The sequence below is a fragment of the Eretmochelys imbricata genome, chromosome 1 (genome assembly GCF_965152235.1).
Source record: "Eretmochelys imbricata isolate rEreImb1 chromosome 1, rEreImb1.hap1, whole genome shotgun sequence".
Taxonomy (NCBI): Eukaryota; Metazoa; Chordata; order Testudines; family Cheloniidae; genus Eretmochelys; species Eretmochelys imbricata.
Genome location: NC_135572.1, coordinates 135,342,463 through 135,355,659, shown reverse-complemented (window position 1 = coordinate 135,355,659; position 13,197 = coordinate 135,342,463). Strand labels below are relative to the sequence as shown.

At 39.7% G+C, this 13,197-nt stretch overlaps 1 protein-coding gene across 4 annotated transcripts in view; it reads right to left on the bottom strand.

Annotated features, from left to right (window-relative positions):
* The window catches only part of MSL3 (MSL complex subunit 3), a 39,038-nt gene that overhangs the window by 13,344 nt on the left and 12,497 nt on the right, over positions 1-13,197 (bottom strand). For all 4 annotated transcript variants that reach the window (XM_077815579.1, XM_077815588.1, XM_077815597.1 and 1 more), the window contains exons 8-12: positions 10,346-10,504; positions 9,547-9,809; positions 6,258-6,367; positions 5,386-5,485; positions 4,669-4,753 (exon numbers count right to left, since the gene is read on the bottom strand). In XM_077815579.1, coding sequence (XP_077671705.1) covers positions 4,669-4,753; positions 5,386-5,485; positions 6,258-6,367; positions 9,547-9,809; positions 10,346-10,504 — 717 coding nt within the window. The remainder of the gene's footprint in view (positions 1-4,668; positions 4,754-5,385; positions 5,486-6,257; positions 6,368-9,546; positions 9,810-10,345; positions 10,505-13,197) is intronic.

Sequence of the window (13,197 nt, the reverse complement as noted above, 5' to 3'; positions counted from 1 at the left end):
TTAAGCCAGGAGGCTCTCTCACTATACTTCCTATCTTCCCTATGGGATAGTTTGCTCGTGTGTCAGTAATAATGTCTCTTTGAAAAACTGCCAAACTTTCTCCAACTGCTTTTCCCCTTATACTTGTTTCCCATGGGATCTGACCTACCAAATCCCTGAGTTTGTTGAAGTCTGCCTTCTTGAAATATGTTATCTTTGTTGTGCTGTTTTCCCTCCTACCAGTCCTTAGAATCATGAACTCTACCGTTTCATGATCACTTTAACCCAAGCTGCCTAGAATCACAGAAGTGTAGGACTGGAAGGGATTACTGATAGAATACTCTCTCTATTATCACAACCAAGAAATGGCAAGTTAGGCACTAGCCTCAATGGCAACCCAGTTTTACCTTCTTACAGCAAGTGTTTTGAGCTGTTTAGGACTCAGGGTCAGTGTTCTCTCAAGTGCCAGTTTTAATTTGCAAAAAGTGTACTGTACTTAAAATTCATTTCTCAACAGTACATGAAGAAATGCTCACTATAGTCTATAAGACTGCTCTGCTGAGCACAATGGGTACACTGTTCATTTAATGAAAAAACAAACAGTGTATATTTTCTATAGTTCTTACTACAATATATTTATTCTGGAAAATTGAAATCAATCATGTCCAGAAACAATCTGACATTTGACTGAGAAGTATTACAGAGCAGTATCTCATTTATAACATCCACCAGGCTGTGAGCAAATGTAGTGTAAAATGAGCTTCCAGACAAAAGTGGTATATCAAAGAAAGTTTCTCAATTCAGGATAGACTGCAATAGCCCAAAGACTTAAGTGAAACTATAAATTTAAACGCTAAATTCATCTCTCTAAAATTCAGAGATTAAATCCCTGTCTACACTAGATATCAAAATGCTTAACTGATTTTTTTCTTAAATAAAATTTAAACATGGTTCATGCCAATAGTGTAATAGCAAACTACTTATGCCTGATCTATACTGGTTAGTTAAAAAGGGGTTTAGGAACACTGTTATATTGATATGGACAGCGTAGATCTCTTCCCTTCGATCAGCCACAAGTTAAAGAAAAAAAATGAGAGATCTTCAGCCTGCCATTCTGAACTGTCCAACTTCTCACCGAGACGTTCACTGCACTGTCCTCAGGTGAGTAGGCTGCTTGTCTCTAACAAACTCAGCTCCTATTTATTAAAGGGGAAATAAATCCCACTCAAAGTGCAAGGGAGAGGGAAAAGAGACTCCACACTGAACATTCACTATGTTGAACATTTCATCTTCCTCTCCAAATGTGGAAGACTGCTAGCATATGCAATATGAGGAGAAAGCCAACATGAAGAGTTAAGTTCTCTTCATTCAATTTCTCCTTTGTTAAGGACTAATTTGACAATTTTAAAAATAGTTATTTTTACCTTTAAAATTAAGGTTCTGAAGTTCTGAGTTTTTGCAAATTATATTCTCTAGGGCAGTGATTCTCCAATCTTTTTATGCCCAAGATCACTTTTAAGGGCAACCTAGGATCTACTCCGCCTTTGCCCCTTCCCCGAGGCCTCTGCCCCTTCCTCAGAGCCCTGCCCTGCTCACTCCTCTCCCCCTTCCCCCCGCCACTCACTCTCTCCCACCCTCACTCACTTTCACCGGGCTGGGGTACAGGGTTGGGGTTCGGGAGAGGGTGCTGGCTCTGGGCTGGGGCCAAGGGGTTCAGGAGGGGGTGAGGGGTGCAAGTTCTGGGAGGAAGCGTGGGTGCAGGAGGGGCTCCTGGCTGGGGCTGAGTGTTAGAGCCACCACCCTGTACCACCTCCTGCACCCCAAGATGGGGGTCAGGGCTGAGGCTTGGGGTATGGGGGGGTTCCGGGTGCAGGAGGGGATATGGGGTGACGGCTCTGGGAGGGGCTCAGGGCTGGTGCTTTCATGCAGGAGCAGCACGTGGAAGGAGACCCCTGACCTCCCACCCCTGGGGGCACACTGGCCGCTTCCAGGAGCGGCGTGGGACCCCTGCCCTAGCTGCAGCCCCACTGCACCACCAGAGATTGCGATTGACTGGGAAATCCTCTAGGATCGACCTGTCGATCACAACTGACCAGTTGGTGACCACTGCTCTAGGGAGAAAAATCCATAAACTACTTTGGATTCTAAATATCCTTGCTGAATAGATGCTAGTATACCTGCTAAGAAAAGCAGTTTAATGGCTGGCTAATAAAGATAAAGGTCCTTCCTAGTGGGACAATTACAGCAAAAATTCAGAATCTATTTTACAAAAATTGTCAGAAATTCACATAAACAGGAGTAAGAACATCCTATAGCAAGAGCTACATTTAGGAAACTTTCCTTTAGAGGGGTCCACAAATTAAAAGCAAATATTTCCAACGGTCTACAGATTATAAAAATAGTAATTCAGCATAAGAGACGGAGAGAATTAAAAAGGCATCAGTCTCCTTCGTTTGGAAAGCACTTCACAAAAATTGTTTAGCAAGCACCATGAAACAATTAGTTTTCTTTAAAAACTTGTAACAGAGTACTGACTACAGTAATAAGAATAGAGTTTCATAGAAAGATAGCTGGAGGCCTTTTTCTAAGATTTTGAGTTACAATTTGAACGTGCCAGCGACTTGCTGATTCTAACCTAGATTAAGGTACATTGTGATAAAAGCTCCACCACATACGAAGGCCATAATCATTTCGTGCCTTAAAATATAATAAAACAAGTTAAAATGGAGTTGGATTGAGAGCCAAATGAAAGGATTTCCAGCAGCAATGTATTAAGTCAACTGAATAGCTTTAAAAACATAGGCTACTGCACCCTCAATATATAAAATTGGGAGTGCCTTTAAAAGCAGAATAATAGTAGGTAAGCCTTGAAAAATGAAAGCACTTTTTAGTGATGCCACGTTTGTTAAGGCAAATGTTTCAGGCTACCAGTAGTCTAGGGATGGCAGAAAGACGCTCTCACTACAAGACACAAATACACGTTTGATATCAATATAGTACCCAAACTTTTCAAATAAGGACATAGGGTCAAAGACATTGTTTTTAAAGATAAAAATAGTCAGGAGGTGCTTAGATACTTCCATGACTGAGACCATATACGGAAGACAGTGGAACAGAGGCACAGAAACTATGCAATATACGAGAGAGAGAGAGAGAGAGAGAGAGAGAGAGAGAGAGAGATCAAAGAAACACTAAGCTAGAAGCTCTGCTCAACCATCACTACGAACCAACAAAAAGTTTATTTTTATAAGTTAAAACTTGAAATAGTTCAGCAACATCCATAATTAGGTGGTATGTTAGTGATTAAGAGTAGAAATTTCAGCATGATAATCTGATGGAAGACAGACAGATATGGACTAAAGTGTCTGGCAAAATTCTAGACAGCCACTTGTAAAAGGCAATTTTCTCCCTCTCTGTAACTTGTTTGTAAAATACCTTTAAATTTTTTGCCCAATGACAAGGATATGCAAAGAGATATTGTGCCTTGCCTGGTAAGTATTTGTGATAATCTTTCAAGGCTACTATCTAACAAAATGCAGATTGTACATATTATGGAAGTGAGGAGTTGCCATCCAGACACAGGTAACTGAGGTACAGCAAGGTGATAATAGTCAATCCAAGCAAAAACAATATCCAAATGCTGAATAATGGTGATCCTGTTACAAGCATATTAGGGTGAGTAAATGTTGACTACTATTGGAAGGTCTTATCAAATAAAAATAAGTGATCAAAAACCTGTACCGTTCTCACCACAGCTGTAAAGTTATACGCTTTAAAGTTACACTGTGGTATACTGTAACAATTAGGATTTGTTTTCTTTTCAATAATCAACACAGCAAGTCATTTCATATGTTCATAAACTATACAGACATAATAATCTTACACACCTTCTGATACATTAGTTCCACATAACCACTTTTCAGTGTGTGACTACTTTGAAGACACACACGAAGTGACATTAAAAGAGGTTTATTCATGTTCTTTCAATGCCTTCCTGACCAAGTACATTCAGTTTACAAGATTTTTATAGCTTCAACCTTGGGAAACTTGTGTTGGGACCTAAAATACAGGCTGGTTCTTTCCTTTTATTAAGTTAATATCTTTATCAAAGGTTCTGGGGACCGAATTTCTTCCCTCAGTTCTATCTGTGTAACTTCACTGTCTTCAGGTTATGACCTCAGTGCAAGCTGTGCATATGTACATTTATGTTAATTTATAAAATTTATCTCCAGGCCAAGACAGATGGGATGATAGATGTCTGGTGGTCAACAATAAAAGTTTTATGTGCTATAATTCTGAACCACTGTATGCCCATCACAGACTAAAGATGAAAGTTCTGCTTCCCCCTTGAGCCAATCAATTATGGAAGCACCTTAACAAAAGTTATGACAAAGTTTAAGGATGATAATTTGCTCTGGCAGTTACACCATATGGACTCAGTGACCTAAACTGTCAAGAATGACTACTGATTTTTGCATTCCCAATCACATGCCTTACAGGAGTCTGATTTTCAATGGCACTCAGAGCTTCCTGGGGGAAAAAAGGAAATAAAAAAAAAAAGGTCAGGTCCTTTTAGGATATTGCATCAGGCACCCAAAAATCAAGGCATCCAGAATCACTAATTACCCTTGAAAGTTTAGGCCAGTATTACCTCATCATTTTTACATGTAGTATATGATGTCAAATTACCTCAAGAACAGTTCAAAATGTTTTACCAAAACTTTTAGATTTTTGTCAGGAAAGCACATCTTCCCCAGTATCTCTGGAAGTTTAACTGTAAATAAACAGAGAAACAAACAAAAATACTTAGTCTACAGTTTAATTGCTTTTACTCAATATTTGACTTAATACTCATAGAAGAGGCATATAAAAATCTTTCCCCGAACAGCTTCTCTTCTCTTTATAAAGTATTTATAATCACCACCACCAAGCACTTAATGTCCATTAGAAATAGAATGAGGAAGTTAATACTGTTACTTCGGTTTCTTGACATGCACTGGATATCTCTCTCGATATATAACTGCTACAGAGCCAGCAAAGTGAGCTCAGAACTCTGTCTGTGGCTTCAGCACCCAAGAGGCAGATTGTAAATGCTCATCTAAAGAACACTCTTTTCAAAATGTGTTTAAAATCTAATGCACATTTTTCAAAATATTTTACTGCAACTAAACAACTGCATTAAACATAAAAATTTCCATTTTGCAATGCTGTGATACGCGTTTGAGGTACACAGAGTTTTTTTAAATGGCTGTTCTGTAAGTGCACCTGGAACCTAATAGTTTTAAATTATGAGCCAAATTTACCTGAGGCCACTATTGGAAAAAAATTAAAACACGAATGTAAAACCATTAATTTAGATGTACAGCATACAAGATTGTGTTTCATAAAACAAGAGTTATGTTTTACCAAACATCCGTAGCAAATGCTGAGATCCATAGATGTAAGAAGGAGGAGGTGGCTGATCGCTTTGGGGATAGTTCTCTGGCATCAGTTTCCAAGACAACACCTAAATACAACATTCTGGTTAGAAAAATATATGGAAGTATGATCAAGAATAGTATAGCTTTTAGCCTGACTTAATTCACACAGAGATCTGGATTAGAGGACAATCAGATTTTTAAAAATATTTTCTTACATTCCGCCTTTTATTTAACTTCCTTGTTTGATATTAAAAAGGCTGTTTAACACCATTCAAAGCTTCGCTGTACACACTACAATACTGTATTAAACGCAGAGTCTGTGCCTCCTAAATGCAAATGCACTCCTGACTGTCAATTAGCCTATCCAACCAATGCCAGCACAGTTCTACGAATAAGCATTGCGTTATATAACTAGTCCTCCAGAATTAACAGCGGAAACACAGAATACTGTTTTTTCATCAGAACCTGGGGGGGGGAAAAGAGTACAGTAGCTTCATTTTTCCCAGTCACACTAATTTCTCAGAGTAGTAATTTTAAACTAAGTATTTTGCTTAAAGGTTTTACTGTGTTTATACACAAACATTTCAAAGTGCCTTCATTTTTAAAATAAGTGTTGGACAGACAAAAAAGCCATTTGGCCACAGAACGGAAAAGAAGTCTTCAGGGTGATGGGTGGACTGGAAACGAAGCATATAAACCAATAAGTAATGAAATTACTGTTTTACTCTGAACTATAGAGATGCTACTGCCCTTCTTAAAAAAAAAAGTGTTGCATTTTACAGGGTCCTAAGTTTTTCCACATAAATCTATCAGTTTGGAGCACCAATTGTAGAGATGACTCTTCAGTATAGCTGTTACCTCATTCAATTCGTTATTTCTTCTACCTTCAAAGCCAGCAAATACTGCACTCCCTTCTTTGCTAGGGGTCAGAGTGATAGGTGACGACGACCCACTATGGACCGGCGTTTCTTCAAAAAGTACACAGAAAAATACTTTACACAAAGATCCATTAAACGTGGCGTTTATTTCATTCAGCTAGAAAGGTCAGTTTTCTTATGCAGCTATTAAACAGAGTCAAAGCCTGCTGCTAAAACCTTTAAAACTTTAAACATAGGAACAAACTGAATATCCAACGTACCTGTCACGAGTTTATCAAATCTGCCCACAAAAACAAAAAAACACCATTGCCCCTTCAGTTCTGACCTGCACCAATCAGTAAAGTCTGCAGCTTTTGTGTAAAGTTATCAAGGGGGAGGGCAAGTGGGATTTAAGCGAGAGGATTTCTTGGGCTTGGTTCAATCCCCCAGCCCACCCATTGGCTTTTCAGCCCTGAAACACTCTTGCAATACTTTAGAAGAGGGTCACTGCTAGAAAAACAAATTACTTTGTAAAACTGATATTGGAGAGTTGTGAAAGCGTTGTGTCCAAATAAATTTCCAGATCAAATTTGTTCAGGTTTACACGTGTTTTCTAACAGACAGCATTGCAAATTCAATCGAGATGTTAAAGTCCAGATGTCTTCTTTCTGGTTCATACATTATCACTGCTAAAAGACTAAAAAGCTGTCTTTAGTTGCCTTTACTGGAGAGGCAGTGGTCTAACAGGAGAAATAATTCAAAGACAACTGCTTTTGCACAGATCATCCTACCACGGGAACTATTAAAAATTCTGGTTATGTACGAACCAGAAAAGTATCCAGTTCACTCCTGCAGCTGTGTTGATTCACCAGGGATAAAAATAAAGTATGCCTATATGTAGGGCCCTACCAAATTCATGGTCCATTTTGGTCAATTTCAGTGTCATAGGATTTTTTAAAATAGTAAATTTCATGATTTCAGCTATATAAATCTGAAATTTCATGGTGTTCTAATCATAGGGGTCTGGACCCAAAAGGAGTTGTCGGGAGGGCGGGGGTTTGCAAGTTTATTGGTTGGGGAGGGGGGGGGTTGCGGTACTGCTACCCTTACTTCTGCACTGCTGCAGGTGGCGGCGCTGCCTTCAGAACTGGGTGGCCAAAGAGCAGCGACTGCTTGACAGGAGCCCTGCTCTGAAGGCAGTCCGCCACCAGCAGCAGCACAGAAGTAAGGATGGCATGGTATGGTATTGCCACCCTTACTTCTGCGCTGCTGCCTGCAGAGGTAGGCCCTCAGTCAGCAGCCGCCACTCTCCAGCCACTCAGCTCTGAGGACAGCAGCGCAGAAGTAAGGTGGCATGGTATGGCATTGCCACTCTTATGTGCTGCGCTGGCGGGGCGCTGCCCTCAGAGCAGGGCACCCAGTTGATAGCCATCACTTTCCGGCCACCCAGCTCTGAAGGCAGTGCAGAAGTAAGGGTGGCAATACCACGATCCCCCACTAAAATAACCTTTTGACCGCCCTGTAACTCCCTTTTGGGTCAGGACCCCCAATTTGAGAAACTCTAGTCTCCCCCATGCAATTGGTATAGTATCGGGTAAAAGCACACAAAGACCAGATTTCATAGTCCGTTACACATTTTTCATGGCTGTGAATTTGGTAGAGCCTTACCTATATGACTGAATATCTACAAGAACTCTGCAAATCTGCTCCTTTAATTTTTTTTTTTTTAAAACCACATTATTTTTCTTCTGAAAAACTATGACTTTATGACCCTGTTCCCTGATTTTGCTTTGGGACAGACAAAAACATGGAATCCATTTTTAGAGTAATTTTTCCAGATGATGAAATCTCACTTAAAATGTCTGAATTAAATGAATTACAAGGTCAGAAAAGTCACACATGCTTGTGGACAATGTGAATGAGACAGTTTGTGCAGACGTGAGCTAAAAAGAGCTGATTCTGTGAGTGCCACTCAACCATCAGAAAGCTCAACTGAAAACCTTTGGCCTGATTTTCAGAGCTACTGATCATCAAGTGAAAGCCTGGCAACCAGTTTTTAATCCAACCACTTCAGACAAATCCTTGTAAACCTATTCACCCGGAATGTCTTATAGAACAATCCTAGTGACCTCCCATCTGGTGGGCACAGAGCCATTTGTAGCAGCCTATTACAGATCCCAGACCATCTCACCCTACAGCCAGCCAGCAGAAACACCATAACTCTGAGCAAGTATTGTTCTGCAACTCTTTTACCCCAAAGTACCCAGACTAATCAAAATCTGCCAAGAACACTGGGTCCCAGTGGCCCCCACACATCACTGGGATGAGCAATCACCTGGGACAGCCTACAAGAACAGTAATACGTCTATCAAGTGTAATGAGCTATGAGATGGCCTCTACTAGTGCAAGTGTGAATAAGTAAAAAGTTTCATTTGTTGCCCACAAAGGGGCATAAAATGTAGTGTGCCTACTATTAGTTTAGAAGCCATAAAGAATATAGAAGATGTTAGCTAAAAAGGACAAAATTTATGAGTGAACAGGACAGAGAGAGAGAGGGGGGGAATAAAAAGTTTTTCTTCCAACTCAATTTACAATTCCTATTTCTGACACCAAAGCACCATGGATATTTTTTTTTTTTATTTTTAAAGGGGAGGCTGGGAGGGACAAGAATAAGGCAGGATCCTTCATACAAGGCAAGGGACTCTGTATAATGTGTTGGAAATTTAAGAAGTTTCAGAAGAGAAACTATTCTGTGAATAAAGCAGTTATACTGGAAAGAGTATGTGTAATTCAGCACACTGGAAACAGCTGGCTAACAAAAACATTCCAGTACTTCAGAAGCGCTTTACCCCTTAACTAAACAAATGGAACATCCTGACCAGCTCTTCTCCCTTCACTCCCTAAAAAGTTACCTCTTCACAACCCCAGCATGCAACTCCACCTCCTCTCCTCTGCCATGTGTCACAGCTGCAGCTTCTGTGTGACAGTAGGCCAGTCACCACTCAGGGTCCTCTCACTTAGTTGGCTCTCCCTTTACCACAAATCTCACCTCCCCACTACTGGTCCTACCTACTTCCAAGTCTTTCCCATGATTCTCCCGGAAGCCATCCTCTGCCCAGTTTCCATTACTTGCTTAAAACTCCCCCACAGTCGCTACAGATTTCCCCTTTTTGCATAAAAAATTAGAGGCAAAAGGTTAATAGGACAATAAGGAAGTACTCAAGACAAACATATTTGTTCTGCAGCCCACAAAAGGTGAGCTACACTAATATCATAAAACTGCAACCTACTCTTTTCCAGATGCAAAAACAGTTTTGGCATTGAAGCAGGCGTATCGAGATGCCGCCGTTTAGGTTGTGGAGATGCACTACTTTCTGACAACCTGTCACAGTTCGATGTATGACGTGTAGAACGCCTCAGAGACTGTAGCATTTCAGGCTCAGCTTTTCGCCTCTTGGGTGTTGCTGGCTCTCCTGTTGTAGGCTGACTGTCTGTGGATTGAGGAGTTGGTGGATTCAGCAGAGGTGGACTCGGGGATAGCTCCTCCTGATTTCTAGGAAATGAGGAGAAAGCCTCTCATATAATTATAAAAGAGAACAGCTTTCCAGATTTAAAAAAAAAAAATATGTCTTCATGGATCTAGCTAAATAATTGTTCAAAATTAGGGTTGAAGTCTCCTTTTGAAAACTGGGGGACAAGTGGCTTATTATTTAAAAAGCTGCAATCCCCAAATAGAAGTAAGTATTTATTTTTCAAATGTTGAAGCCCTTTACACCAATTAAACAGAAATGTAAATCTTACTTTATTCCCAAAATTTCAGTTTCCTTCTATACCACTTAGTTCTACCTTAATTTCTTTCAAAGGTTAAGTTAACCTTCTGGTTGTAACAAAAATTCCAAACCAGAACAAAAAAAAGCCCACAAAAACAACTGTTGGAAGAAAGAGTTCAAGATTTTATAAAAGCAATTTTGAAATACAAAAGCAACATGTTATGATTATTCACCCTATTTCAAAATGTATTTCAGTACTCAACAAAATCTGTTTGCTGTATCATGAGGAAAGTGACAATTCAGAGTCTATCCAACTTACCTGTTAGTGTTTGCTGTATTTTCTTTGATTGGAAGAAAGAATTTGGATGAAGTCACCTTCTTAAACTGTGCTTGCTCATAGGGATAGAGCAAGATCAATGGAAGAATGAAGTCAAAGGTTATCCTCAGTCCATCCACCATTTCTTTACACAACTCAACACTAGAGAAAAGATTGAAAAGGAGGGAGAGAAGGATTCAATTCTAGGTTATGCACCCTGAAGTTGCATGTTATTAAGATTTCATGATGTAATTATAGGAAATCCCCTTTAAAAACAGACCATGAAGAGACTCAACTACTATACGTGCCAAAATTCAATCTATTTTGTCACAAAGGCAAAAGTGACATCTCAATTTTAAAATTTAAAACCAACAATTGTTGCTGATAAGTTAAAATACAAACTTACTTTAGTCAGCATTTCCTGAAACAGAGCACAATACCACCAGAGAGGACTCTGCCTCAGCAATTATACACTGCACATGGGGTTGGGCGGGATTTCAGCAATGCTCAGCAATGGCTTAACTGTTCTCACTGAAGTCAATGTGAGTTTTACCATTGAGTTCAATGAGAAGAGAATTATGACAGCAGTCAGTCCTTTTGAAAATCCCATTCAGTTTAAAGATTATGTTTGTGACCAAGCAGAGTAGTAAACAAAATAACTCCATAAGAAACAAGATTACATGCTTGCCAGATGAAAAGAAAACTATTTTGTAATTACTTTCAAAGTTCCTGGTGCAAGCTCTCTCTATAGTCCGTACAGAATGGTGTTTGTGTCATAAAACCCCCACTATGGAAAAAAATTCACCGATTTTTACCTCTGCTTAAAAAGATCTCTTATAAATACTCGAGAGACAGCTATAGAAGAGGTTTCAGAGTAGCAGCCGTGTTAGTCTGTATCCGCAAAAAGAAAAGGAGTACTTGTGGCACCTTAGAGACTAACCAATTTATTTGAGCATAAGCTTTCGTGAGCTACAGCTCACTTCATCGGATGCATGTAGTGGAAAATACAGTGAGGAGATTTATAAACATAGAGAACATGAAACAATGGGTGTTACCATACACACTGTAAAGAGAGTGATCACTTAAGGTGAGCTATTACCAGCAGGAGAGCAGGGGGAGGGGCGGGGACGACCTTTCGTAGTGATAATCAAGGTGGGCCATTTCCAGCAGTTGACAAGAATGTCTGAGGAACAGTGGGGGGTGGGGAATAAACATGGGGAAATAGTTTTACTTTGTGTAATGACCCATCCATTCCCAGTCTTTATTCAAGCCTAAGTTAATTGTATCCAGTTTGCAAATTAATTCCAATTCAGTAGTCTCTTGCTGGAGTCTGTTTTTGAAGTTTTTTTGTTGAAGAACTGCAACTTTTAGGTCTGTAATCGAGTGACCCGAGAGATTGAAGTGTTCTCCATCTGGTTTTTGAATGTTATAATTCTTGACATCTGATTTGTGTCCATTTATTCTTTTACGTAGAGACTGTCCAGTTTGACCAATGTACATGGCTGAGGGGCATTGCTGGCACATGATGGCATATATCACACTGGTAGATGTGCTGGTGAACAAGCCTCCGATAGTGTGGCTGATGTGATTAGGCCCTATGATGGTGTCCCCTGAATAGATATATGGACACAGTTGGCAACGGGCTTTGTTGCAAGGATAGGTTCCTGGGTTAGTGGTTCTGTTGTGTGGTGTGTGGTTGCTGGTGAGTATTTGCTTCAGGTTGGGGGGCTGTCTGTAAGCAAGGACTGGCCTGTCTCCCAAGATCTGTATAGAAGAGTTACACAATCATGCTGATTGAGTGGCAGGGAAAATTACATTAAAATTATTTACTTTAGTATGGTAGAAGTTCTTGAGAAAGTTAAATCAGGAGAGCAAAGGGTTTTTGGTATGAGAGAAAGAAGAAACTAACAACTACTGAGTCCAGAGCTGTTTATTTTTTATTTTTATTTTTTTTTTAATACACTGTCATGAATGACGATTCCACTTTACAGGCATTAATAAAGACAATGAATATTTTTATAGAGAGCTATAACTTGTTCAGGAAGGACAAGCAGGGAAAAAACAGAGGAGGTGTTGCATTATATAACAATATACACGCTTGTTCTGAAGTCCAGAAGGAGGTGGGAGACAGACTAGGCAAGAGAGTCTCTGGGTAAAGATAAAAAGGTTAAAAAAATAGGACTGACATGATGGTGGGGTCTACTACAAACCACCAAATCAGGAAGAGGAGGTGCGTGAGGCATTTCTAGAACATATAAAAGAAACATCCAAAAGCTGGTAGTATTGGGGGACTTTAACTACCTAGACATCTGTTGAAAAAGTAATATAGCAAAACATAACATTTCCAATAAGTTCTTAGAATGCATTGGGGATAACTTTTTGTTCCAGAAAGTAGAGGAAGTAACCAAGGGGACAGTCATTTTAGACTTGATTTTGACCAATAGGGAGAAATTGATAGCAAATGTGAAGGGGGAAGGCAATGTGGATGACAGTGACCCTGAAATGACAGATTTCATGAGTCTAAGGAAAGAAATGAATGAAAGCAGCAGAATAAGGACAATGGACTTCAAAATAGCAGACTAACAAACTCAGAGAACTGGTAGGTAAAGGTCCTATGGGAAGAAAATCCAAGGGAAAAAATGAGTTCAGAAAAGCTGGCAGTTTCTCAAGAAGACAATATTCAAGTCACAACTGCAAACTATCCTGTTGTAAAGGACAGATAGGAACAATTGTAAGAGGCCAATACAGCTCCATTAGGAGCCCCTTAATGACCTGAAAATTTAAATGGAATCTGACAAGAAGTGGAAACGTGTACAGATTACTATGGAGAAATACAACAGAATAGCACAAGTGTA